Source organism: Rhinolophus sinicus, chromosome 3 (assembly GCF_057876585.1).
Source record: "Rhinolophus sinicus isolate RSI-liver-muscle chromosome 3, RSI-T2T, whole genome shotgun sequence".
NCBI lineage: Eukaryota > Metazoa > Chordata > Mammalia > Chiroptera > Rhinolophidae > Rhinolophus > Rhinolophus sinicus.
The window spans coordinates 173,632,819-173,659,980 of NC_142503.1; the positions used below are offsets into that span (position 1 = coordinate 173,632,819).

The 27,162-nt window shown below is 46.7% G+C and overlaps 1 protein-coding gene across 11 annotated transcripts in view; it reads left to right on the plus strand.

Moving 5' to 3' along the window:
- RAD51B (RAD51 paralog B) overlaps positions 1-27,162 on the plus strand; it is a 619,726-nt gene that overhangs the window by 517,550 nt on the left and 75,014 nt on the right. The window contains exon 11 of one of the 11 annotated variants that reach the window (XM_074327306.2): positions 21,344-21,392. The exons of 9 other annotated variants lie outside the window; for them this stretch is intronic. In XM_074327306.2, coding sequence (XP_074183407.2) covers positions 21,344-21,375 — 32 coding nt within the window. In that variant the 3' untranslated portion in view covers positions 21,376-21,392. Of the gene's footprint in view, positions 1-21,343; positions 21,393-27,162 lie in introns of those variants that run through there. One more of the 11 variants, XM_088797379.1, reaches the window with a different exon arrangement.

Consider the following 27,162-nt stretch of genomic DNA (forward strand, 5'->3'; position numbering starts at 1 on the left):
AACACCCTGTGCCTTAGGCAATCCTCCTGAATGCCTCTTCCTCTCAGCTCCTAGAAACTACCAACTTTCATTCTGTCTCTATGGATTTATCTATTCTGGATATTTCATGTAAATGGAATCACACAGTATGTGGCCTTTTGTGTCTGGCTTCTTTAATTTAACATAATGTTTTCGAGGTTCATTCATACTGTAGCATGGATCAATATTTCATTCCTTTTTATGGCTGAATAATGTTCCATTGTATGTATCGAACACATTTTGTTTATCCATTCATCCACTGATAGACATTTGGGCTGTTTCCACCTTTTGGCTGTTGTGAATAGTGCTGCTGTGAACCTGCGTGCACATTTATTTCTTTGAGTGCCCATTTTCAATTCTTTGGGGTATATACGTAGGAGTAGAATTTCTAGGTCACATAGTGATTCTATATGTAACTTTTTGAGGAACTGCCATCCTGTTTTCCTCAGTGACAGAACCATTTTACATTCCTACTAGCAGTGTATGAGGACAGGTCAGATTTTACCCTTTTGGGAGTCACGTTCTAAAATGGTATGAGGCTCTTCCAGGTCTCAAGGGCCATGTTCCGTGCACACAGAGCTCATGATCTGTATGTAAATATACACATTCTGCACAGGAGAATGTGGAGCCCTCACTAGGCAAGTTGAAGGATGGTTCAGAGAATAGTGGACTTTACCCACCTACTTGCCATGTTATCCTTAGCTAAGCAAGGAGCAGACTCAAGAATTTCGTTGTCTAATGGGTCTTATTTTCACTTCTTTCCAGTTAGTTTTCATTATGACCCTTGTCTCAAGACTGTCAGGTCGTCGTGACTTTTCTATCCTTAGCCAGATTCCAGTAAACATGTGGGACTCGGTTAGTATGTGATTCAGTGTTTAGAGCTCCCACATTTGTGAAAGCTGAACTCTACACATGCCACTCATCAACATCTGCAAGCCAGAAATAGCAGGAACACCTTGAAAGAGAAGCTACAAAAGCAGTTATTAATAGTAGCTGTGAAGGAAAAAGGCAAGGCCATCAGCAGAGCCTGCTACGTTAGACTCGTCAGAGGGAAAGACCTAGAACTGGTTTCTTTCCTGAAACCACTTGGAAGGAGTCGAGGTCTACATTAAATTTATATATAAGTATATTATTTGATTGAAAGCATAAAAAATACTATTGCATTATAATCTTCCTTCCCCCACAGTCTGGTAGCTGAGGTGGTTGCACTTTCGGAGAGAAGGCCTTCCTGAGAGAGGCCTGGGAACCCCTGGGTCTATGTCCGTTCTATTAGACATGGATTTTATAGCTGAACAAGGGGATGAAAGAGGAAATAGGAAAGGGAGGAGCTTCATGGGGAGCACGGCCCTGAGAAGGGAGCCAGGCCAGAGGAGGACTTTGAGAAAAGAGAGGAGTAGGTCCCTTGGAGGTTTTTGGGAGGGGGAGAACTTGACAGGATGGCAAGGAGAAGAGGAAAAGGGGAAGGGTTTGAGCCCTGGGGGAATCAATGCTTCCTGTGGGGCTTGGCAGGAAAGAGAGGCACCACACCCTTTGGAAGTAAGACTTCTGAGCTCACTCATAAGCCTTCAGGGGCAAAATGGGCTTTGAAACCCCAATGTATCTGGCTAAGAACAAGAGGCCTCTGGATGCAGCTCTGGTTTGAGCCCTGCCGTTAAACGCTGGGTGGCGAGGAGAGGGTCTCAGTTTTTCACAGGGCAAGAAGCACTTATCTTCACTACCTGCCAATAAATAAAGAATTAACAGCCAGATTATCTTCTGAAGATAGACTATACTCCCTTCTTGGGGCCAAGTGGAGAAGCAGTCATGTCAGCATGGAGAGGAGTGAGCCTCCTCACCAGCCACAAGTGAGAGCTCTTGTCTTGACTTTTCAGTCGTAATCCAATAGGACATTTTGCAGGGTTAGTGGGTGTGATGGGCAACATGGTGGCCTCCCAAAAAGATATGTCCATGTCCTGATCTTTGGAACCTGTGACTGTGACCTTCTCTGGAAAAGGGTCTTTGCAGATACAATTAAGGATCTTGAGCTGAGATCATCCTGGCTTACCCAGGTGGGTTCTAAATCCAATAGCAAGTGTCCTTATAAGAGGCACACAGATGAGAGACTTACAAAAAAGAGGAGGCCATGTGACCACAGATGCAAAACCTAGAGTTATGTAGTCTCAAGCCAAGGAACCACCAGAGCCACCAGAAGCTGGAAGAGGCAGGCCAGAGTTCTCCCTGAGAGCCTTCAGGGGAGCGTGGCCTGCCTACACCTTGGTTTTGGACTTCTGGCCTCCAAATCTGTGATAGAATACATTTCTGTTGTTTTAAACCACCAGGTTTGTGATAATTTGTTGTGGCAGCCCTAAGAAACTAATACAGTGGGGTTGTACAGAGAGATGACGTGACTGGAGAATGAGATAATCTGGAGGTCTGAAAAGCAAGTTCAGTGCCTGGATTTGTTGCTGTGTCTGAGGTGAATTTTGTGCTGTGGTTCTGTTCTCTCGTGTTCCCCATGTGTTTGCTCATCATGGCTGAGAGCAAGGCTCACAGCTCACTGGAGGATACTGCTCAAGATGGGAGGGGGTCAGGTCAGCCCCTCACACCTATTTGAAATGGTGGTGATAGTAATGACCACACACTACAGAACGTTCAACACATGCTAGGTAATTTACATACATTACCTCATTTGATCCTCAAAACAATCCTAAAAGGTTTGTGTTCTCAACCCCGCCTTACAGATGAGTGAACTGAGTTTCTGAGAGGGCATGTAGCCTATTCAGAGTCATTCAGGGAATGATGGTGGAGCCAGAGCTTGAGCTCAGGTTTGCATCTGCTTTATCCACAGTCTCACAAAAGGCTCTAGCCCCACAAAGACGGCTGGCCCGGTGCCCCCACAGCACCTAGCTGGCTGACAAGGAAGAATTTGTTTATTTTCTGAATATTAGCACACTGGCACTATAGTTTGGGTGATGGATTGATTGAAATTAATGTTGTGAGGACCTGGTTAGATCCTGCTAACAGCAGATGCGTGGAAGACATCTGCATTTAGGGGAAGATCTAGTCAGAATTGATTCTGATCAAGACCCTCTCAGCCCGAAGGCTCAAGCCTTTCTCCTCTCAGCCATGCTGGGGGAAACGATGAAACCCTTCACCAAGTGGACTCTTCCATGTGAGGAGCTGCACTGCCCACAGAGAACGCATCCGGCGTCACTCGCTGCCTTTGCCAAGACCCAGAAGAGAGGAAAGTGGCTGGAGAGCAAGGCTCTGAAAAGGGCCTGTCCTGCGCAGACTGACATTATTTGGGGCCTTCTCTTTATCAGGATGGACTCAGGCAAGGCTCTGTGTGTCGGGAGTCCTGCACCTTTCACAGAGTCTCTATGGGAGTTTTAGGAAATCAAGGCTGATCTCTCTCTCTCTACAGCTGACTGGTGTGTGGCTAATAGGACAGTCTTTGCCGTCCTTCCAGCATTCCTCATTGGAGGGAGTGCAGGAGCAGGAAGATGACCCAAGGGCCTGCCAGATTTCCTCCCACACAGACCTCTGTGCAAGATAAAGTCAGGCAAGGCTGTGCCACAGGACAACAGCATAATAAATTCCCCTCCGGCCTCCTCCCGGCTCATTGTTCTGTGGCTGGGGTTGTTTTGAGTACGATCAAAGGAAGGAAGAGCCCTGTGCTATCAGGCTGGGGAAGAAGGATGCTCTCCTGACCGCTCCTGTTGCCCTTGGCCACCCTCATTTTAAATATGAGGAAACCAAAGGGCAATATGCAGCCTAACCCCATCCGCATGGTGAGGCCACACTAGATCTCTGGTGAGGCAGCAACCCTATCCAAACCGGCGACAGCTGCCGTGGTCATCCAGTGCTGGTCCTTTCACCCAGGCTAGGGGTCTGGGAGGCCCGAGCACAGGGTCAGCGGCAGTATAGAGTGGGAGCCGGAAGTGGGCCGTGGACGGGCTGCATTAGCTGTTGTTTACCTCTTGGGCTGAGAAGCAAGGCCATGAGGCCACAACCGTTGGAAATAATAGGCCAAAAAAGGAACTTCCTGAGTGAGGCTGGCCTAGTGCATGCGCTCATGACAGTGATAGCTCAAGTTCTCCATAATGTCGTCAGATTCAGGACTTGTGACCTTTCCTACGCTCAGCCCAGGTTCAGGCACGGGCATGGGCGGTGTGTGCCATCTGCCCACACAGCTGGATTCCTGCAGGGAACTAGAACAGATGGCCGGCTTCCTTCAACCTGGACTTCAGAGGCGGGAAGGAAGGGCAGAGCTGAAGCTTCCCCCTGACGACTCTAAGGTTCAGGGAGGGCTGTGCCCCCCTGAGACGTCTGCCCTGCTGATGCCCAGAGTCTGATTCTCCAGGTGCCCAGCTATAGCCGCCCGGTCACCTTTGTCTGGGCTGGAGGCCATGTTTGAGCCATCAAAGGAGACTCAATGGGGGAGGATGTCAATGTGCTTCCTCAACCAGAAAGGTGGTTTGAGTTTGGCCAAAGCAGCCCAAGCAAACAAGCAGAAGCCTGTCAATTGAAAGATGGGGGCTGCTGGGAGATCACACGACAACAAAATGAGAACCATTATCAGTCTCGTCCCAGCCTGAAGGAGGAAGAGCCTTTGAAGCCACAGACAGGCTGAACAGAACTTTCCACCTGAGAGACGCTGGAGATGGGAGGTCAGGCTGCATGCAGCCCCCACAAAAACTGATCAAAGCCTCCTGCAGAAGGGAGGTGGCCCACAGCTGCATCCCCACTCCCCCAGGGGGCCGCCCAGGGCTTTCTGAAGGCAACCAGGCTGCCTTTGCAGGGGCCTGTGGGAAAACCCAGCACAGATGCACTATGCAGCCAAACCCCCAGCACTGCTGGGAGAGGGGAAAATAAACCCCTCAGTGGTCCTGAAAAGAAGAGACAGGGAATAAAAGCACACAGAAAATGCTAAGACCACCCACCTGATGAGCGCCTACCTTTCAGAAACAAATAACTCCTGGCTTCCCAGGCTCAGGCCTAAAAGAACAAACAGACTGAACAGGCTGCCTCAAAGCCCCATGCGCTGAGGGGGCCCTGAGAAGCCCGGCTCCTTCTAAGCATCCAAAGCTTAATTTAAATTGTGTTGGCCTCTGTAGTTTCTATTCCAGGGCTTCTTGCATCCACTCTCTTCCCTGGCAACCTGGAAAACCACAAGAAGCCTCATTCAGGGATGGAGAGGGCCCTATGTGGACCCTGTTAGCACATTTCTCAAACTGGACAGCAGTACCTGCAAGGGAATGTTCTAGGGGCATCTTCCAGGCTGGATCTGGGGGACGGATCTGCCTTGGGAACGGTTCTGCCTTGGACGCAGTATCTGTTCTGCCTTGGACGCTGTATCTGTTCTGCCTTGGACGCTGTATCTGTTCTGCCTGGACTAGTCCCTCAAGGGCAAGCCTCAGCCCACCCTGCCTGGCCTCGTGCCTCTTCCTTCCTGCCCAAAGCTCACCTTTGGAGAACTGGCACTTCATGGAGCCCACAGTTTGGCCTGCTCTGAAGTGGGTGCAACAAAGCAAAGTCATTTCCATTGTGCTCCACTTCTGAAAAGAATGGGAGGGTTCTTTCCTTCTCCTTCCTGGGAGTAGGTGTGGAAGGAGGGAGATGGGGGATAACCATGTGGACGCATTGGAGGTATTCGGGTGGAGGAGTTGGGGATGGGAGGAAGAGGGTTACCCAGCAGGGACAGGGGGAAACTAGATGAGAAGGTTTCAGAACCACAGGTTTAACCAGCTGGCATTCTTTCCAAAAGAGATGAACAAGAACTGGACAGAGAGCCTCAGGGATGAGAAACAGAACTGAGGACAGAGGCATCTCCTTCCCCTTCTCCAGAGGCCAGATCCTGAAAAGGGGAGCAGCTGGGAATGGCTGAACTCCCACCCACTACTCACTAGGAGATTTATATCTTTTTTTGACTTTGCCCCATGAGATGAGTGGGGTTGTCTCCACTGAACAGGTGACAAAACAGAGCTTTTAAGAGGTGACCAAGGTTCTCCTAGGACACGCATGGAACTGTCAGTCTAGAACTCAAGACTCACGTGGCTTGGCTCTGAAGTTCATAAACCTTCCCCACTTTTTCCAATCCTGCCCTGCCTCTCAGTGCTACGCATATACTCATAGATGTTCCATAAATATTTGCTAAATTGAACTGAACCGAGTAGCTGAACACACGCAGCCTCTTTCACCCTGACCAAGAGGAATCCTTTGAGGGTCTGGGTTATGGAAAGAAATTCGTTGAGGCACCAAATGCAATCCTGCTCTGAGGTGCAAGAAGGCCTTTTTGAAATTAATACTTAATAAAGTTTACACGGACCCCCAAAAGGAAAAACAGAGGGAACTGGAACAATAAAAAAAAGCAGAGTAGGTAGATAATAAAACTTCACAGTGTTGTCTTTCATCCAGGAGCACAAAGCGTTCACAGGCTCTAATTACACCTTCATCCCCACGGCCCTTTTTGAAGTTGGGAGGTGCATGTTCACAGTACCCCTCACTTTAGGCATGGACAGATCTGGCTACCAAACGCCTTAGCAATTCTCCCCAAGGCAAACAGAGCATAGAGCTGGAAGTGGAAGCACAGCCTCTTTCCCCAAACCTATGTTGGATGTTCCCTCTGTGTCTCCTAACTCATCAAATAAAGCCACGTTTTTCTTTGAGAGTTTTGGGAGTGGGGGTGGGGTCAGAAGGTCTAGAAATGAGTGGGGGCAGAGCGGAGGAATGAGGCCTCACGTTTGCCTGCACAGAGAATAAATCCCACTTTACTTGTATATAATCATATGCACATTCTTTAATTTAGGCATGTGTCCATTTGTGTACCTCCGTGGGTGCTCACAGTCGTGACAGCCCAGAAGCCTGGGCTGGGACACCCACGGTAGATGGTGTTACACCCGACAGTAGGCGCTTCTGATAATGAAGGCTGGAAGACGGTGTCTGACCTCATACCCACCATGAAGGGTCTGGGGAAAACGTTCCTGGAGGACACGGGATGTGAGGCTCAGACAGGTGGAGATGGGAACCAGGACTTAATTGCAAAGGAGTAATCCTTTTTCTTTTTTTGTCTGGTTCATGTCCATTCATGTCATTTCTTGGCTTTAATAATACAATAATAATAATTGCATATGGCTTTTTAATGGCTCTCCATTGCCAAATAGCATTAAGCACAAATTCCTTCATTGGACCCTGGAGCACTTTCGAAGTGTGACTCCATCGAGGACCCCAGTCTTATTTCTTGCTTCTTTCCTAATGTCTGTGCAGTGGTTCCCAATTGGTGGGCTGCAGACCTGTGGGGGCCATGGAGTTTCAGCGAGGGGTCCCTAACTCTGTGCACCACACCAAATATGGGCTGCAGCCTGATTCAATAGTATATAAAATTAAGGCTCATTTCAAAGGGTTGTCCAATTTCTAGAAACTCTTTGTCATTGTGTTTTCTTGGGTACTGAAGTTCCACAATTATTATAAGAAATGGCCTACGTTGTGGTAGTTGTTTTCAAACTGGGATCCAAGGAACCCCTCAGAGAGTCCCTGAAGTATAGCTGGGAGAAGGATCAGGATCGAGCCAGAGCAATGGGACCCCCGTCCCCCTCAACACACACAACTAACTCACCCCCTCTCATTGTAAGATTTTATTTGAGGAAAGGATTCTGCTGGGGAGGAGAGTAGGGTGGAGTTTACAAGTATGGCTGAGAACAAAGTACATGTACTAGCCAGCTCCTTGCCACTGTTCAGTGTAGCACAGTGAGAAATTTATGACCTCCCAGTTGCTCATGCCATGTGGTGTGTGATAGATGCAATGGAAGGTATTCCTTCTGTCCACACTCACACGGTAAGCACCCTCGGTTTGTCAGTTTCTTAAATGAATTAAGTCCATCCGGCTCTTGGATATAAGAAATGAACTTGTACATTAGCCAGTCCAGTTGTCAATGCAAAGACAGTATCCCCTTTGCAAGTGTAGTGCAACATTTATTGCTGTCGGGGAAGGGGCAGGGAATTCTCTTTACAGCAGGTCCTTGCATAACGCCATTTCATTTAACTTCATTTCGTTACAACATTGATGAGGGGGAAAAAAACTGATTCCAAACCTGGGCCATTGTCTGTATGGACTTCTCCCTGCGTCTGCGGGGGTTTTGTCTGGTTTCCTGCCACATCTCAAAGATGTGCATGTTGGGTGAATTGGCGCGTCTGCATTGTCCCGGTCTGAGTGTGTATGTGTGTGTGCATGGCCCCTGCGATGGAAGGGTGTCCTGTCCAGGGTGGGTTCCCACCTGAGCTGCAGAGAGAGGCTCCAACCAACTACAACCCTGAATTGGAATATGCAGATTAGAAAATAGTGATCTTATTTGTTTTTATTTATCTTTCTTAAATGTATGTAGCGCTCACATTTATTTCAATGTTTAATATTAGAAGTGTCTGGGGGCTTTATTTAGAATGTTGATGATGTTTCAGTGACCAGAAACATGCAGTGGGAACAAAACTATTGTTTGTATCAATTAGCCTATGGTTCAATTGGTTTTGTGATGTCATTTTGCTTAAAGTTGCAGTTTCCAAGAACCTACTGATGATGTTAAGTGAGGACTTACTGTGTACCAGCTGTCCTTGTGCATCAAGGTTCCTAGAGGGGTAGTGGACACGTGGCAGCCATTTTTATCTCCTTCAGTTTCTACCCAAATTAGTCTTTGCTCATTTGGTTGGTGCCTCCCACCCAGACACTGTTTGCTTTCAGGCATCCTGAGCCAAGAATAATGGAAATAACACGAGGTGGCAAAGCAGGATCCTGAGATAAGACTTCCAGAAAGTCTTCAGCTGAGACTCCATCCTCCCAGCCTGGTTTCAGACAGGGCAACAAATAAAGAAACCTCCTGAGCAATCCAGAAGAGTGCTCATTAGTGTGTGAAACTCAGGCAGGAGATCAGAAGGGATGCCTTTGTCCCTGCTTTTCACTCTGCTGTCCACACATACTTCTAAAAAGCCACCTTCCCAACACCCGGGCTTGAGGTAAAGTCTGCAAAAGGGGTGGCAGTCCTCTCTGTTACATAAACTCCCTGTTAGAGGCAAAGGAGAAACAATGGCGAGCAGACCCAGGCCTGTCACGGCTATGACTGAGCCAATTGGAATGTGACTCGTGTGTGTGCGCGCGCGCACGTACATGTGAATATAAACATACTTGGCTCTGAGTTCTTGTGTGCTGGGGGTATGCTGAGGAGGGCAAAAAGTTGTGTGTGTGTCTGAGAGGGTGACAGGAGCGCCCGCAGGCCTAGATGCTCAAATTTATAGTTAAGGTGGGGCGGGGTGATGGAACCATGGGGAAGTTTTGAGAATGGGAGTGCCTGTATATGAACACATATCTCTGTTCATGTGTGTTGGGGGAAACTGAGGGAAATTTTGTGTTTGGGTGTGTGCGCATGGGGCATGGCTCAGTTGGAGTCCCTCTGTCACCCTCAGGCAATTCACAATGCATAGGGGGTGTGCATGCATTCAAGTGTGACAAGGGGAAGCTAAAAGAAAGTTTTGAGAGTCTGTGAAAATTCTCACAAAAAAATCTGGCAACTCCCCATACCACAGGTTGGTACACACTCAATGCTTTTGAAGTTCATTTCCTGTACTAGTTACCAGCCCTTGTTTATACAGGACACACACTATGATTTAGAGCAAAAGCTCCAGGTATCAGAGGTGAGTTGAGGGACAATGTATTTTGCAAGGATGAGGAAGGAGAGTGGAAGGGAGTGTCACTGCCCTGTGTCTTTTGAAGGACCAACGAAACCAATTTTCAACATTAACCCACAATTCCCACCTTTCTGTGCTTCGGAGGGCGAGAAGGTAGAGCTCTAATTTTAAAACTCTGCCCTCCTTCATTGCGCTGAAGCCATTTTAGCGCCCAGTCTCCTCAGCCAGTCGTAGCTGGACATTCTTGTATGTTTATGTGTTTTTAAACTTGTCTGGCTCACTCTACTCTGAGCTTTAGTTTGTGAGCCCAGCCCCAGGAAGTGTTTATGAGCTTCTTCACTCTGCTTTCTTCTGGCTTGCCTTTGTTTGGTGGCACAGAAGGGTAGAGCCTGACTTAAGCGCTCTGTTCTTTGTATGAGGGCACCAGATCACACAGGGTCCTGGGACCCGCATCCACAGCCACGCTGGAGAGTTTGGCCCAACCCCACCGTGGCGTGCACACGGGAAGACATTTCTGAATGCCTCAAGAGGGGGAGAAACTGTACTCTACAAACAAGTCCTTGGCATGTGACCTTCTCAGACTCTTGCCAGTGTGTTCATCCATGTGGTACCCAGCTCATGATAAGTGCTCAGCGGCCGCTCGCTAACCGTGGTGCGTTCCATTCTATCCAAGGGCCATGAAGCCATTACCAGAGTCAACGGAGCCGACAGTCCCTCTTCAGCACAGCTCAGGATTTTGCTGGCTCAGGTCCTGAACGCCGCATGGGTTCCTGATTTCCTGATGCACCCGTGTGACAGTTATGAGCCTCTGCTCTTCCTCTAGTGTAGACTCAAGGAAGCAGTAGCCAAAATCTCTTGCCTATTGGGTTCCATGGAGTCGAGAGTCTGAGAACCTATCAGGAAACTGAGTCCAGACAAAAATAGACCTGTGAGGAATACACCCACAACCCTTAGGGGTGGTGGAAGCAAAGAGTTCCAGTCAGAGAATGTGCTAGAGGCTCACTGGGAGGTAGAAGCCAGAGGAACTATGCCTTGTCCTCTATCTGCCAAGGTCTAGCCCTGCTTAAAGCTACTTCTGAGCACAGAGTCCCTCTTATGGTGGGACCCAAGATGCTGATGGGGTCATTTCCAGGCTTTGCTCTGGTCCAATGCAGGACTTCAGTTGTTTACAGTGAAAGAGTTTGCTTCATACTCTACCGCTGCTCAGTTGGAGTCCCTCTGTCACCCTCAGGCAATGTACAATCTTAGTCATTTGGACACCTCTGAACAATGGCAGGATTCTAAAGATTGGGACCCATGACTCCCCACGAATTCTGAAACTTCTTTGAGGCACTGCCTGAAGTTCAGGGAGAAGCTTGCTAAGGAAAAGAGATCTGGAGATAGCAGTGAAGATGGAGACAGTGAGGTACAAGCCATTTCCTTTAGAGAACCGCTCAGCTCCTGTTTGCCGAGGACCTTTGCAGAGAGGTAACATTCTGTGCAAGCCAGGGTGGCTGTCCGATGATCTGTGGTTCTGTTCAAGGTCCAACACAACCACCTTTCAGAGTGTTCTAGGCCACTGTGATTTTAGCGTGGGGAGACATCCTTCCTTGGCCAAAAGGGTCTCCACCTGGAACCTGGCCTGGCCCTGGAGGAAACAGGTTCCTATGGGAAGAGGCCTGCACTTGCCCCTCCGGCTCCAAGGCAGCAGCTTTCTTGGTGTCATCCGCCTGCCTGCCAAGACTAGTCCCTGAGAGGATGCTGATTTCTCAGGCTCCCCTGCCTGTCCCCACAGTGATCCCAGCAATTAGTTCCCAACGGCCTTGGAAGGGGGCCTGATTGCATTTCCAGCTTCTAGCATTTGCAGAGGAGGCTTTTCACTCAGGTTTTCTTACAAAGGAGTTTGTGTTTAGGGAAGGGCTGGGTTCCCTTCCCCTGTCCTCCCTGAGCACCCCATGTCTGCCTGTCATGGAATCATAATTTGCCCTTTATTTGTATCTTCCCCTGCTAGCCTGGAAGTCCCTGAAGGCCAAGGGCTATCTTGCAGCCACACTTAGAGGAGAGTGGGGGGCAGCTTGGGGTCCTGGTTGAGTGAGAGCTGCCTAGGACCCAGAAGGCCTGGCTGAGTGCCCCAGCACTCACGAGCCATTGGGTCTTGGATAAAGGCATGTACCGGCTGGCCTGATTCTCGTCCCCAATCCACTGATGCTCAGTGCTACATTTCCTTACCTAAAAAATGGAGATATATTACCGTGAGCCCCTCACTGGGTGGTTCATAGAACCATACATGTAAAAACTTTGTACAATGGCCATTGCAACACACAGAAGAGAACGGTGTTATGTTAAAGCCCCCCAACTCCCTTCATTACATCATCTCATGAACAGATCTTCCTAACTCTGCTGCCTGCTTCCCATCTAACCTTCAGTGAGTTACTTTATCAAAGTGGCTCTGTTTCTTCATCTGTGAAGTGGGAGTATAGATTTGTCAGGGATTTGGCCCATGGGTCATGGTTTGCTGGCTCCTGCTTTAGCTCATGATAGGTGTCCAGCAAAAACGTGGGAAATTCACTTGTTGAAGATAGGTGAGTAGAGGCCTCTCTGCTCACCTTGAGCCTTGATTTTGACTCTCTCCACAGGCCCAGGTTCTGTGTTCCTGCCATGGGGTCACAGCAGCAAGACCCTCACCTCCTCTTCACTCCCCTCCCCCAGCCTTAGGAGATCATAGGCTCATTCAAACCCACCCACTTAAAGGAGAGCAGAGTTTTTGTGCCTTCCAGGATCTGTTCCCTTTCCCTCCCCACCCAGGGCCTTTCCCCTCCATCCCGTTTGTGGGACACACAATTTGTAATCTCCTTAAAACCAAAGAAGCGAGGTCTCTGATTCATGTAGATTAAAATCAGCTGCAACCTATTAATGGCCCAGAGCCCAAGACAGATTTTAGGAAACAAAAACACTGGACCAAATTAGACTGAACTGGCCTCTGTCTCCAGGGGAGGGAGGTGGGGTAGAAGACTGGGGGTGAGGGGAGTGGCCATGTGGTTTTAATTAATTTGGATTCTCTTCCTGAAGCTAATTCACCCAACACAAAGCATGTGTAGCATCATGGAAGCGGCCAGCCTTGGAGCTGGGCGCTCTGTGGTGAAAGCCCCGGGTCCTGTTGGGGGGGCTGGGGCTGGTTGTGTGTCTGTAATTAACAGGTTTCAAAGTGGTTATTTGGAAAAGAGAATTTCAGTGGCGCGTTAAAATCCTTTCATCAGCCATCAGCCAGCAAGGCCTTCAGCAAGGTACTGGCCACTTACAGCTTCAGAGAGCTTTGGATTCCCAAGGTCTTGTTTGAGAAGGTGGAGGCTTTTGCCATTGCTTTTATTAGGCTGATGGTCGCCATGATTTTCATTGCTGTTTGGTTACTGGGGTCATAAAAATGTTGCTCTCTTCCTAGAGTACCTAAGAACATTAAAAAGAAAAGCCTTTATGGAAGTTACATAACATACAGGCTGTGACTCCCTCATGGGAAGAGGGCTGGCTCTGCCTCTGGACCAGGGAAAATCACAAGGCTAGAAGAGGCAGGGCGACGAGCCAGCACCCCGTCCCAACCTCACATCTGAGGAAACTGAGGCCTAGAGAGAGGCCCCAATGAAGCCGGTTTGGACTCCTGCTCTCAGACTCCTGGTTGGGTGTCCTTTTTAGTCCTGGTACATCAAGGCTGTGAAAAGAGTTGGAAAGGTAGAGAAGGAGTCTAAATTCTACCGGACTGGTGTTTGGGACACTTCTAAGGGGGGGAAGGTAATGGTCAAACTCACGTGCAGCTTAAAATAAAAAGCTGCACTGGACAAGGAAACGATCAGGCCAGTGCTGAGCATTTTGATGATACGTATGGGAGGGTAAGGAACTCTCCTCAGACTCTAGAATGGCTGCACTGAGGCGCTGAGAGGAGAAGAGTCACTGGAGCCTTCACTTGGCACTGACAGCCCTGAGCTGCAGAAAGGAGGGAAATAGGTACCAAATCCCACAAGCCACAGAGATGATTTCTTCCCACTCTGAATATAAAACCTCTGAAACCTCATCAGGCTCCCAGAATCACCATATGGGGTGACAGGAACTTCGGTTAAGCCTATGTTATTTGATAAATGGAACACTAGCCTGGCTTTACTTCCTGTTTTGATGATGGCTACCTTCCAGAACTTTCTTTCATGGAGGACATGAAAAATATTCTGGGAGAATTGCTATTAAATAACTTCTGGTGCTTAAAAACAATGGATGGTCTCCAGAGCAACAGGCCTTGCTTTCAGAAGGATATAAGTAAGACCTAGTCCATGATAAAGCTATGAAGACGTGTTCAGAGGATTAGAGAGTGTCAGAACTGGGAGGGAAATTTGAGTCCAGCCAGTCTGAGCCTTCTTTTTACAGATAGAGACACTGAAGCCTTGCAGCTGGAGTAGGGATCCAGCCCACGGTTTCTGACTCAGGGTTTGCTCACGTAGACATGCTTCCCCAGGCTTCAGTTCCCCTTTGCTTTTCATTCATTCATTCATTCATTCATGCATTCATTCATTCTTTATTGATTACCTCCTATGTGTCAGACACTTCTAGGCACTGCTAATTTTGTTTCTTTGAAGTTTTCAGAGGTGGAATAAAAGAGATACATTTCTGTGGAATTCATTGAAGAAGGAAAGGAAATTTTGTCCCCAAAAATCTAGGTTTTAGAAAAACTTTGTGAGCCTGGGCATTTTTAGGAAACACCTGCCTTTCTGGGTGTGCCTTTCAGATGACCAAATGATTGTCATGTAGGGACGGGCTGCTTCTGCTTATGGTGACTGCCTCACTTCCAACAGCCACCTAGGCAACGTGGCCCAAAGGTTTCTGGGAGTGGAAATCATCAGGGATTCTCTAGCTCCAAGTTGGAGTGAGTGCTGGCAGGAACGCAGGCCAGTTGAAGCCATGTGGTCCTCCAGTCTGCTTCCCATCCTCCTCCTCCTACAGTTCACGTGTCAGTCTTTGCTCTTGTTTACCTCTATGTGAATAATTCCTCTTTTATAAATCAGAAAACTGGGCACTGAGTTTTGAATTATCTCTGATCCTTAACTTTCCCGAGGCAAAAGAAATTAAACCAACAAATCTCTGTGTTTCTCATGGTTCAGTATCCAAATTATGGACTCACTGATCTGTGTAGAGGGAGCCAAGCCTGAGCCTACCTGTCCCTTTCCACACCCTCACACTCACAGCACACAGTCCTGCATTCATTCATTGATTCATTGATTCATTCAACAAATGCTCAGTGAGCATCCGTGTGCCAGACTCTATTCTAGACATTGGCGATACAGGGTAAAAGGAGACAGTGTCCTTCCATTCCATTTCCATCTTAATGGGGATGACAGCCAATAAGAAAACAAACCAATGAAATATATGTATTTATATATTTTAAAATGATACATATTTATATCTTGAAGAAAGTAAAGCAAAGTAAAGAGATAGGAGTGAGGGGTGCACTGTTTTACACAGAGTGGAGTCAAGAAGACCTCTCTGAGGAGGTGTTGGGCAGACACTGAATGAAGAGAAAGTAAACCATGTTTGATCCTGGTAAAAAGCCTTCCACACAGAAGGAACCATAGGCACAAAAGCCTAGGACAGGGACAAGTTTGATGTGTGGGGAACAGCAAGGAGGTCAGGGACTGTAGCAGAGTGAGCCATGGGAACAGCAATGGGACATAAGGTCAGAGGAGTGGTCAGTAACCAGCTCAAGGACTAAAGACTTTGGCTTTTGTTCTGAGCATCACAACAATGTCTTTGGGGTGTCTTTGGAGGCCTTGGAGAAGGGGAGGGATGTGATAGAGATAGATGCACACTGAACGATGGTGGAGAAGCTGCTGAAACGATGATGGCCCAGCTGGGGTTAAATGTTTACCGCAGACACAGGGCAGATGATAGCTGCACTCACGGGCGGTGCCTGAAGTAAAAACCTGTGAGGGATACATGTTTCGACAGGGTGAGGCTGGGCCTGGGAGCTCACTACCTCTCTACCAATTAATCTTAAGCCCAAAAAAAGGAAATGCTGCTGTTTAAATAGCAGGGTTGGGACCCATGAGTCATAGAACCGTCAATCAACTGGGCCACCACTGGCAGGCTCTGGGAAGTTGCTGGTGCAGGGGTCTCAAGCCCCCAGCAGGAGTGTTTGGCTGCCTGTCGGGGCCTCTGTTGGGGTCTCCAGACACACTCAGAAGAAGCAGACTCAAATACAGACCCAGACTTTAGGGGATCTGGGTTTGTTTTTAGCTAACTGTATACTATCTAGTCAGATTCCTTCCCAGAGCTTTTCACTTTGCAAAATGCAGACCATGTCACTGGGGAGAAGAGAGAAAAAGGGTTCAATCAGCCCTGGGATGCAACCCTTGCCTTGCCACTTAGCAAGCTTTTGGAAAAGCTACTTAACCTCCTAGAACTGTCCAATGCAATAGTCACTAACCATATGTGGCTATTTATACTTATCAATTAAAATGAAGTGAAATTTTAAAAAAATCATTTCCTCAGTCTCACTCAGCACATTTCAAGCACTTAATAGTCATATGGGCCTGGTGACTGTCACATATTGGACAGCACAGATATAGAACATTTTCATCATGGCAGGAAGTTCTATTGGGCAGTTTCACTTCTTTAAAAAGGAAGTAACCCATGAGAAATGAACAAGTTAGCAATCACAAAACACGGGTGACTTCCTGTCTCATTCTAGGGGCTCAGCAAATTGATAGTCACCATGATTTATCATACGAATCTCTGTTCCAGCTCTGATACTGGCTAGTGGGGCCAGTCACCCAATGGCTTTGAGCCTCAGTCTTCTGATCTGTAAAATGGGAATAATAAGTAATGCTGAGGAATTTCTCACGCATAACATGACCCTTATTTTTCTCAGTTCTCTCTGAACCTATGAGAACTTCCTTGCCGACTCTCAGCTCACTTATTTAGACCCAAGTTTGGAATTTCTAGTCTTGCTGTATTTAGCAGGAGGTGTGACTTAGCGTATATTGTGGCTTAGTAATGGATTATGGAGATTTTAGCCATTTGAAGAATTTGAACATGGTTAATGGTGTGAAGTTCTAATGAAACAAGTGGGCAAGTTTGGTCCAGAAAAATAATCCTTTGACTCGAGTCAGATATTTACCCTGCTCTTGTCCTCTGAAAGCAGTCATGTCTTGGGTCCCATGACTTACTTGCCTAAATGTTCCTTGTAGGGTTGAAGCTCTCAGGGAGAGGCTTTCAACCAGGCTTCTGGTATCTTGGCCTCCAATCAGTCTTCCTTTTTCCACTTTGGGATTTTGTTGTTTAACGTTTATTAACTACAGGCATTTGGTGGGTGGAAGTTGAGATTTGCCTGGGGCTGGAAGGAAGTTATTTTCTAGGACAGGATAAGGTGTGGTTTAAGCGTTGAAGCTGGAATCCCCTTCACCTGCTTAATGCATTTCAGAGGAGATTTGTTTTCAACTCCCAAATTACCTGCTAGGATTTCTAGACCTAAGATCCTATCTCCCCTGGCAGTTTTCTTTCATTTCCGATAAGAAAGACAAAGAAGAAGAAAAAAGAGTGAGAGGCTGAAGAACAACATTCTTGCACTGGTTTAAATAAAATTGCATACAGTGAGTGATTTTCTTTATTGTCTTCTATAAAGCAGGTGGTAGAGGGCTTGTACAGCCAGCCATCAGAGCCTGTGTTCCTGGGGAGTCATCCTGGGACCTGTGGAGGGAAATGCAACTGGGCTTTTACAGAAAACTCAGGGAACAGCAGGGACTTAATGTGTCTGATGGAACTTTCTAAATCTCTCCACCCTGCATGCTTCTCCACCTGCAACTTTTTCTTGTTAAGTGATAGCAATTCCAACCTTCACGCCGTTTGGGCCAAAAACCTAAATGGCGTCATCCTGGACACCCAGCTTTCTCTTACACCCCACTTCCAAGGTGCTGTGGAATCCTGTTAGCTCTACTTTCAAAATCCATCCAGAATCCAGTGAGTTCTCACCACCCACACTGCCAACATCCTGGTCCAAGCCACAACCATCCCTCCCTTGATCAACAGTGAGAACCTCTTACCATCTCCCTCTGTCCACATTCCACTAACTGGTCTCCCTTCTTCTACTTGCCCTACAGTGTATTATCAACATAATAGCCAGATGAGAGCACATCCTCCTCTGCCTCAAACTTCTAGATGGCCTCAAAATGACTCCCATCTCTCAATAAAAAGCCTTACAGTGGCCATCAAGACCCTAAAGGATCTGGCCCTGTGAATGCTGACTTGCCCTCTCTCTCCTCCCCGCCTCACTCATTCCTCGCCAGTCACACTGGCTTCCTTGCTGTCTTCAGACACACCACACAGGTATCTACATTGAGGCTTTTGCTGCAGCTGTTCCCTCACCTCTTCAAATCTTTACTAAAATATCACCTTCCCACTGAGGCTCACCTTGACTGCCCTAGTCAATCCCGCAAGCTCTCTCAACTCCCTTGCACTCCCACTCCCCTTGATCTGATTCTACCTTATTTCCCATAACACTTATCCTTTTATAACATACTACATAATTTGTGATTGATAATGTCTATTGTTTATCTCACTTCTAGAATTTTAACTCCGTGAGGGCAGGGATCCTGGTCTGTTTAGTTCACTGCTCTCCCTCTAGTGCCTACAAACACTTGGCTCAGAGCTGCTCTTCTTTGCCCACTAGTGACCCAAGTTTGTCTGCCAGTGGACCCCTCTTGGAGACATGGACTGTTCAGGGAACCTGATCTGAGAATGGCTAGAGCTGAAGTGAGCCCCAAGCATTGCCAGGCAAAAAAGCCAACAAACCAAGGTTACGGAGAGGGATAAACTCATAAGGGAGCCCCCAATAAATTCAAGTTCAGAAGAAACAGAGCTAGAAGGAACTGTCCCCAAGTTTATGGAGGATAAGTTAGCAAAAAGTTGCCTAAATGATGGTATAATGAGCGTTCAGACAAAAATGAAGGAGAAGGAGGAGGAGCAAAGACCCTTTTAAGATGTGGATCGATTCCTTTAGGCTAGCAATTCAATTTGTTTTGGTTTTAAGGATTCTCTTATACTCTTAAAATTTGCTGAAGACCCCAAAAAGCCTTTTTTTAAAATGTAAATTATATCTATTGATAAATCCTGAGGTTGTCAGCCTCCAGGATAGTTCCCAGTGATCCTGTCCCCTAGCATTCATCCCCCCAGCCCCCCATGTATTGTCCTTCCATGTTGAATCAGGGCTGGTCTATGTGACCAATAGGAAATGGCAGAAGTGAGGGTGTGTGATTTCAGAAGCTAAGTCATACAAGGGACTGCAGATTTCTACTGGGTTTCTTCTATTATTTAGTCTGGAGAAAGCCAATTGCCATGAGAAAGACTTACATGAAGAGGAACTGAGCCCCTACCCCCACCCGCCCACCCCCCACCACCGCCACCAACAGCCAGCAACAACTAGCCAGGCTTGTGAGTGAGCCACCTTGAAAGCAGATGCTCCATCCCTAGTCAAGCCTTCAGATGACTACAACCTCATGAGAGACCCTGAGCCAGAACTGCCCAGCCAAGCCACTCCTGAATTCCTGACCCACAGCAGCTGTGAGGGGCTGATGATGGTGACTGTTGTTTTAAGCCACTAGATTTTGGAGTATTTTGCTATGCAATGATAGGTAATTACATACATTATTTACCATATTAAAAATTGAAACAGAAATATTTAGTATTTAATATTTAACTTATAGTAATAATATTGACATTAATATTAATAAATATTTAATCCACTTACTATTTATATGAATAAATTATATTTATTAATACATTTATTAATCTGTTAAAAAGTTTTAAAAGTAACATAATCTTGTAAAAATAACTGTTTTCCAAAACAAAATACAACAAAATTTAGTAAGAAGAGTCACAGTGTTTTATATTTTTACAAGTCTCTTTAATGTCTGGCTTAATAGAAGACAGCTGGATTCTCATATCTGCTTCTGCATTCAATCAGTTGTGATAACGTTGTTTTGGTTGAAGTATATGAAGGAAACCCAGCCTCACATAGATATGTAGCTGGAAAGGGAGGAATATTTTAATAGCCTTTTCAGACAATTGTGGATATTCTTCTTTGACACTATACCAGAACTCAACACATGGTAGTTTATTAAAGGTTACTTGCAACGTGGAATCTGAAACTATATCAATGAACTGTTCGTACTCAAGTTACGTTCAAATCCACTTGGTCTGTTTTGCACTTTGAATCTGTTGCTCATGCATGATTTTGTAATACTATGCATTATTGCATATTTGGAAAATATTGCTTCCTTAAGTTATGCAGATCTGTTAAATTTGATACACTATTTCAAGATGAAAACTGAAAATTCACATCTGTTGATATCCCCACTCATCAGAAACTTTCGTAAGTACTGGGAAGGTGTTAAGTTCACTGTGACAGACACAAGTTTTCAAAAATTCTAATTTTTGCTTGCAAGCTTTTATTTTGGCAACAAATATTGTCAGTTATCTTTCTTGAAGTGACAAACTCTGTTCCCTTCCAAGATGTCTGTCAAATAACCAAGTCTGAATGACCATTGTTATTTGGTCCTTTCTAGTAAACATGGTGTTCCACGAAAGTGACTGGTTCAGCTCACAACCCAGACACTCTCACAAGTGCCTTTCCTCCAGTTTTGTACTTGGGATACAGCAGAAATGCTTTATGCTTACTCTCAGATTCGCCACCTAGAATAGTAAAAAGATACATATTTTGGACAAGATTTCATACAATTAATAATTTTTGCTGCTTCATCTAGGACATTCTTAAGTGAAACTGGTTTTTTGTTTGTTTGGGGTTTTTTGTCCTGTGACTTTGTGGCGGTAAAGAATATCATGACTGCCAGGACAGTCTCTGGCGCCAGCAATTTTACCCGTATGTCAACACAGTGAAGAAGGCAAATAACACGTCGGTATTATTATGAAAATAAAGTTTTGACCTTCAACATACCCTCATAGGGTCTCAGGGAGCCCAGGGGGCCATAGACCTCATTTTGAGGACCACTGCTTTAGGGAAATGGGTGCTGTTCCATCCCTTGTAGCATTTCTAGGTGAATATACTGCATGCTGAGACATACATACAGGTACCAGTTATTTGTGTAAAACTGTAATGGTCAACGTTTGTTGCATAAGCTAGGAAACAGTTCATTAGACATCAGCTTATACTTGTGGATGGACTAGATATGAAACAGGTTCTGTATTTAAGGGAGGGTAGGGTGTTTGTATGCTTTTGTTTGCCCCACTGCGAGGCTCTGAGAAATTCCTCAGCCTATCAGTGTTCAATAATTAAGGTAAACCAGGAAGCTAACACCAGCACCACTTCCTTTGTAACCCGTTTCTTCTCTCCCTTTCGTCCAATGAGCAGTGAAAAGACATACTTTTCAGAATAGCAGAGCCCTTCGAGCTCCAAGCTTGAAGGGGGCAGAGGTCTCACATCGGCAGTAACCTCCACGTGGGAATGAGAGAAGCTGCAGGCCCAAAAGGCTGCCTGTGTTCCAATAGCCATGGCTCCCAGAGGACTTTATCACTGTGAAAAAGCTAAAGGCATTGCCTCTGCTGAGGTCCTCAGCATTCCTGTAAAGTGGACTTAGAGCAAGACAGGGAGGGCGGTGGTTATTTTTCACCCTTGTCCAGTTTAGCTTACACACTCTTTTCACTGCAGAAAAGCAGAGGAGGTTTGAACCCCACACCTGACTGGCCTCAGCTGTTTGGTGAGTGACTGTGTAGCTATTCTGTGTGTCATGGCAAGCCCCATCTGCAAGTGGGAAACAACAAGCGCTTGTGTCCGCAGCCCTGGGAACTGGAGACCTTTCCACATCTGTTCGCCTAGTTGGGGGCCGGAGGAAATCACCAAAACCTTCCAACATGGGGCCAGAGCAGGGGGACAAAGGGGAAGCCTTAAGCCGCTGGCGACCCCGGGTCATATGACCACCCCATGGTCCTCCCCCGTCCCCTTTCATCCCCTCAGGTCCCCAACACTCAGCCTTTTCATCATTCTCCAGGTCAGCAGGATCAGGTTTATGCGAGTGGACCAAAACGCTTATCAAACGAAGGCAGAAGCAGGTGTTTGGAAACCTCCTCCCTGCCGAAAGCTGAGTTGAACAAGGTTGACAGTGTGGCTGAGGCCGACAGCCCCCACTAATTGTGTTTTCTTTCCTGGAGCTCTTTCTCTCTCCCTTTCCTCTCTTTCTGGTGTGGAACCCCTGGAGGGCTCTGAGAACCAGTCACCAAAACAAACCATTGGAAAGCTTAAGGATTTGGCAGCGGGGGTGGGGGTGGGGGTCCAAGGGATGTAACATCACTGGCTGAAGTGGCCCTTTTGTGCCAGAGTGCAGGAACCACCATGCAGAGGCATTCTGAGGCCGCCTCCAACACCGTGCTGGAACCGGTTCCTATGAGCCTGGAAGGAGTGACTGCACACACCTTTTCCCAACTTCAAAATCGTGATGTCATGTTGGTACCTTGAAATGGCCATGGTGGGCATATTTGCATCACAGAAATCAGCAAGCTACGTACTAACCAGGCTTTCTCCCCTCCCAAGCTAGTCATTAAACATTTACCAGTATGCCAGTGCCTCCACTTAGAGATTGTTGTTCAAAGTATGATTCTCAGACCACTTATATCTGAATTTCCTAGGGAAAAGAGAAGGGTGTGTGTGTGTGTGTGTGTGTGTGTGTGTGTGTGGAGTGGGGCGGGGTGGGGGGTGTTGTCACTTAAAATGCAGATTTCCTGGCCAACTTGAACTAACAGAATCAGAGTCTCTGGAGAGGGGGGTAGTCTGGGGGAATGCATTTTTAGCAAGTTGAGAAGGTTATTAATAAATTCAATAAAGTTTGAGACTTCAGGCATAGGGAGTGGGAGAGAAGAGTGGGTGTACATCTGGCTCTTGGCATCTGGAAGGGACAGCTGGCTTCAGTCCCAGTTGGCCTGAGAACGGACAGCTGTTTTCCCTCGAGATATAAACTTCATGACAAGAAGAGGAGGTGGGAACTCTGGGGTCCCAGCCACTGACAACATGATTGGTTCTGCCTTGGATCTCAGGATGTGTCCACTTTCCAACCTTGAGACTTGGATTCACGACAACGTGGGCAAGTGCCCAAACATGTGCATCAACATGAGCAAAGGCACCACCACTTGTTATTGATAGGCCATGGAGCCTCAGGAGGGACCGACGTCAGGTTCCATATTAGCATGCGCAGGACAGCGTTTTCCTTTCAGATTTGTACAGGCATTAGCAGGAGCTTTCACAACCAGATATGATTTGTACAGCAAAGACTGTGTTTACTTTATCCCACTCAGCCTGGAAGAGAAGAGCCTTTCAGGCTGAAAGACAAAGAGGAGAAAAGAGAAATCTTTCTTTTCTCAGATGTGAAACAGAAAGTGCAGAAGGCCTAACTCTGCTTTTGACTTATTTTTCATCTACCTGAGGAAGTGGTTCAGATTAATTTTTCCTGAGAACTTGACTGCGTTTCATAACACTCTAGGAGGTAGGTATTGATGAGAAACAAAGACCAGACCACGTAACATGAAAACAGATCTAGTAAATGGAAATGCTGGAGTGTGGACCCCAATTTTTATGACCAAAAACAAACAAGAAAAAAAACCAGTACACTTTCCTCGAAAGCATAATGCAGTATTTTTTCTGCAAGTGATTGGAGCCCAGAGGAACCCCCACTTGGCATCTGGGACAGTGACACTGGACATCTGAGCTCTAAGTACCATGAATTCCTAAACCATTAGAACTCCTTATGTCCTGATGCAAATTCAGAAACATAATCCAAAGCCACATATAAAACTTTCAAAATTATAAGCTATTAAATGACAAACGATTAGATTATTGGCTGTTATATTATCCACCGGAATGAATAATTGGGAGTCAAGCATGTCTATGAATATAATTTAGGTACTCCCTATAGCAGGCATTTAGGTTTGCAGCAGTTCAAGTCTAACGACGTACTATGATAAAGGTGATACCCTTGGGAGGGAAGACATTTTGAGGTGGGGGCTGTCACTCTGCTCCCCCCCGCCCCACCCCTGCTTCCTTACATTATTCCTGCAGCAGCTTCTTCCTCCATTTATGAATCCCTAGAATCTTGAAAACCTCCACCATTTTCCGAGTGGTTCCTTTGTACCTATGGCCATGCCTCTGACTATTACGTTAGCTAATAATAGCTGAAACTGACTGAGCACTCACTATATGTAGGTTGACTTCCTTTGAATGTCCCAGCCACCCTATGAGATTGGGCCACTCAGTATTCTTGACGTAGGTGAGGCCGTGGAGGATGCGCGATGCTGAGATTTGCTCCCCAGTCCACACAGAGGGCCGGGTGGGTGAGATGGCAGCCTGAGACGCTCCTTGTCTGGGTTTGCTGTCCTGAGAGTACAGAAGTAAATCTTTGATCTGGTTTTCTGTGGTGGCTCTTACTACCCCTGGCTCAGTTTGGCCCTGTTCTGAGGTTTCAGAGGAGGACAGCCCAGGCCAAGCCCATAGTGGCTGATTATAAACAAAATGGGAGTTTTGTTGGGTGTCAGCTTCTGTCTCTTGAGAGAGAGGACCAAAACAACACCTCCTGAATTTTCTAGGATGAGGTCAAGGACACAGTCATTTCAGGCCAAACCTGTTGGGCAGAGCTTGAATTGACTGCAAAAGGACATGGAAGCCTCCCTCACCATTTCTGAGATGTCCGAATTCTCTCTCTGGAACAGAGCTTCTGGAAGTTTCCATAATCCTCCCTCTCCTGGCTCAGAGGCCCAGCTACACTTTATAAAACAACCCAGAGCCATCTGATTTGAAGCATGTACCAGCTCGTGTGTGCAAGACAGTAATTACCTCCAATTCCAGTTAGGAAAGCTGAAACCTGCCTTTTTCATGCCTCAGACAATTATGGAAGCGCCTTTTGAAGCTCTGGATAGAATAGAAAAGCAAAACAAACCAGAGCCAATTAGAGCCTGGGATTTGAGGCTGGCTTAGTTTTGTGCAGCAGAACTCAGGAGGAACTGTGGGAGAGGGTCAGGGGTCACCCCAAACCTCCAGCTGCCAACCGACTTTGCTTGTGCCAAAAGAGCCATTATTTGGTATTTAAAATCAAGGCCCCTCTCCCTGGCTCAGGCACTGTTTGCTGCAACAGACTCTGCATCAGCTGTGAAGAAGTCTCCCTGATTAGATAAGGCCCGGAATGCATTTGATGTTGAGCAACAGTTTTCTGACAGCTTCCCTTACATGCCATTAAAGTGGTTTTCCCTCAGCTGAAACTTGGTGAGATAAACTGAATCCCCAGGACTCACTTGTTTTGGGGCGCATACCTGAGGAATTTACGTGGACTGTGTGCCATTTGGAGTTAAGGTTCTCTGGCCCTGAAGCTCCTCTGGGCTTGGTAGTAGAATCTGGTCATCTTGAGGCAGGCCGGGTGACAACTGCGATGAGAGTGGAAAGTAGAATACCAGGCATGAGGTCAGGTGTCAGCAAGCAGCCCTGGGGTAGGGTATGGAACCTGAGGGTCCATGCTTCTTCACAGAAGCCGAGGACCATTCTGTGGCGTTCAGTCCTGTGCCACAAAGTGCAGAGATGGAAGTGAAGCTGGGAGGTTTGAAGCCAGGTGAGAATGGTCTCGGCCAAGATCTGAGCATGAGAAGGATTGTCTGGGTTGCGTTTTGAATTAATAGGACTATGGTGACTGTTAGTGTAACACGACACTGTCTGAGGAAGCTCACTTTTGAGTTTGGATGAGGGTAAACTGTGCGCACCAATGAGCCCCAAGAGAACTCACTCTACTGTGTTTGTGCCCCTACCCAAGCTGAGAGGAGATTTTTCTTGGCCCTGCAAAAGTATTCAACTCTCCATCTGCCTGTCATTTACCCACTTGCCTTGGTGTGTACCTTTGACCCTGAAAACTGGCCTTTGTGGGAATAGTATTCCTGTTGAGCAAAACAAAAAGGGATTTGGCTGAGGAATGTGTCTGCTGTGCTCAAGGTGGGTGAATATCAATATTATAGAGACATCAGAATGACCAGTTCTGTGCCTGTGAGAGAAGAGGCTCATGTCTTATTAGACCTTTTGATAATTATAACAGCCAAGACGTACCATAGTTTTCCCAAGTTCCCTGCACTGTTCTCAGGGCTTTGCATGCTTCACTCTTATACTCCTTACTCCAGCCCTGTGAAGCAGGCGCTATCATTGTCCTCATGTTGCAGATGAGGAAACTTAGGCAGGGAGCAGTCGAGCAACTTGCCCAACACCACACATGGAATCAGCACTGCTCATAATGGACCAACAGAGAGAGCTACTGTTATGATCTTGGAGTGGCTTACAAGCACCGGAAAGTTAAAATAATAATAATAATAAGATGCTTAAAATTTAAGTATCCAACCTTTTCAGGCTTGACAGACTACAGTGCATGGATAGGGTAAACCCTGAGTGAGTAACCCAATAAGGTGTTGGAATTAGAGGCGTCACTCCTGAAGAAGCTGTTTAAAGACTGAGAAATGTAAGCACACTGCAAGCACTGTGCTTAGTACCCTGGTAGGTACATGGGCTAACCGTGCCCACGGGCTCAAGCTGGTTTTCAATCCAGTGTGCCTAACGGATCGACCCAAAACACGCAATTAAGAGATGTTCTGGATACACACTTTTGAGATTTTAGGACTAAGTTAACTGTGGAGAATGCTCATGTTCCCTGTAAGCTGTCTCTGTGGTCTTTGTTCAGAAGAATTCTGGCTACCTGTGTCGGATTTGAGCCCATGGGATGGTTTTTTTTCTAGGTTCTGACAGGGAGCAGAAACATTGAACCTCTAGATTGTAGGTGAGTCTTCTCAAGAAGATGGGGGCATCTGTAGCTCTTTAAACACCATGGGTGTGATTTCCCAGCCTCTTCTCCAAAGTGGATCCCCAGTGAATCTTCCCCAGCACACGGCCAGCTGCATAGGAGACTGTCAGCCGGACTGTGAATGTTCATGATAGGCGTTGTCGGCTTTTCTGTCTGGGACCTGCGGTAAGCAGAATAATGGCCCCCCAAAGATGTGCATGTCCTAATCCCTGCGAGTACATTGTTATATAGCAAGGAAGAGTTAAGGTAATAGATGGAATTAAGGTTGCTAATCAGTTGACTTTAAAATAGGAATATGATCTGTATTATACGGGTAGGCCCAGTGTCATCACAGGGTCTTTAAATGTGGAAGAGAGAGGCAGAGGAGTCAGTTTCAGACAGATGCGATGTGAAAAAGCCTGCATGGCCACTGCTAGCTCAGAGGATGGAAGGGTGCCATGTGGGCAGCCTCTAGAACAGGGGTGTCCAAACTTTTTTCAACGTTTTTCACCAAGGGCCCTATGCGGTAAAATACACAAACAGCCGGGCCGCTCACTTGAGGTGAAGTACGTATTGCCTCACCTGGTTTATTTAAGTAAACTAAATATATTTTTGGAATTTGCTACGGGCCAATTAACAATGGATTGCGGACCGCAATTGTCCCCCTGGCCGCAGTTTT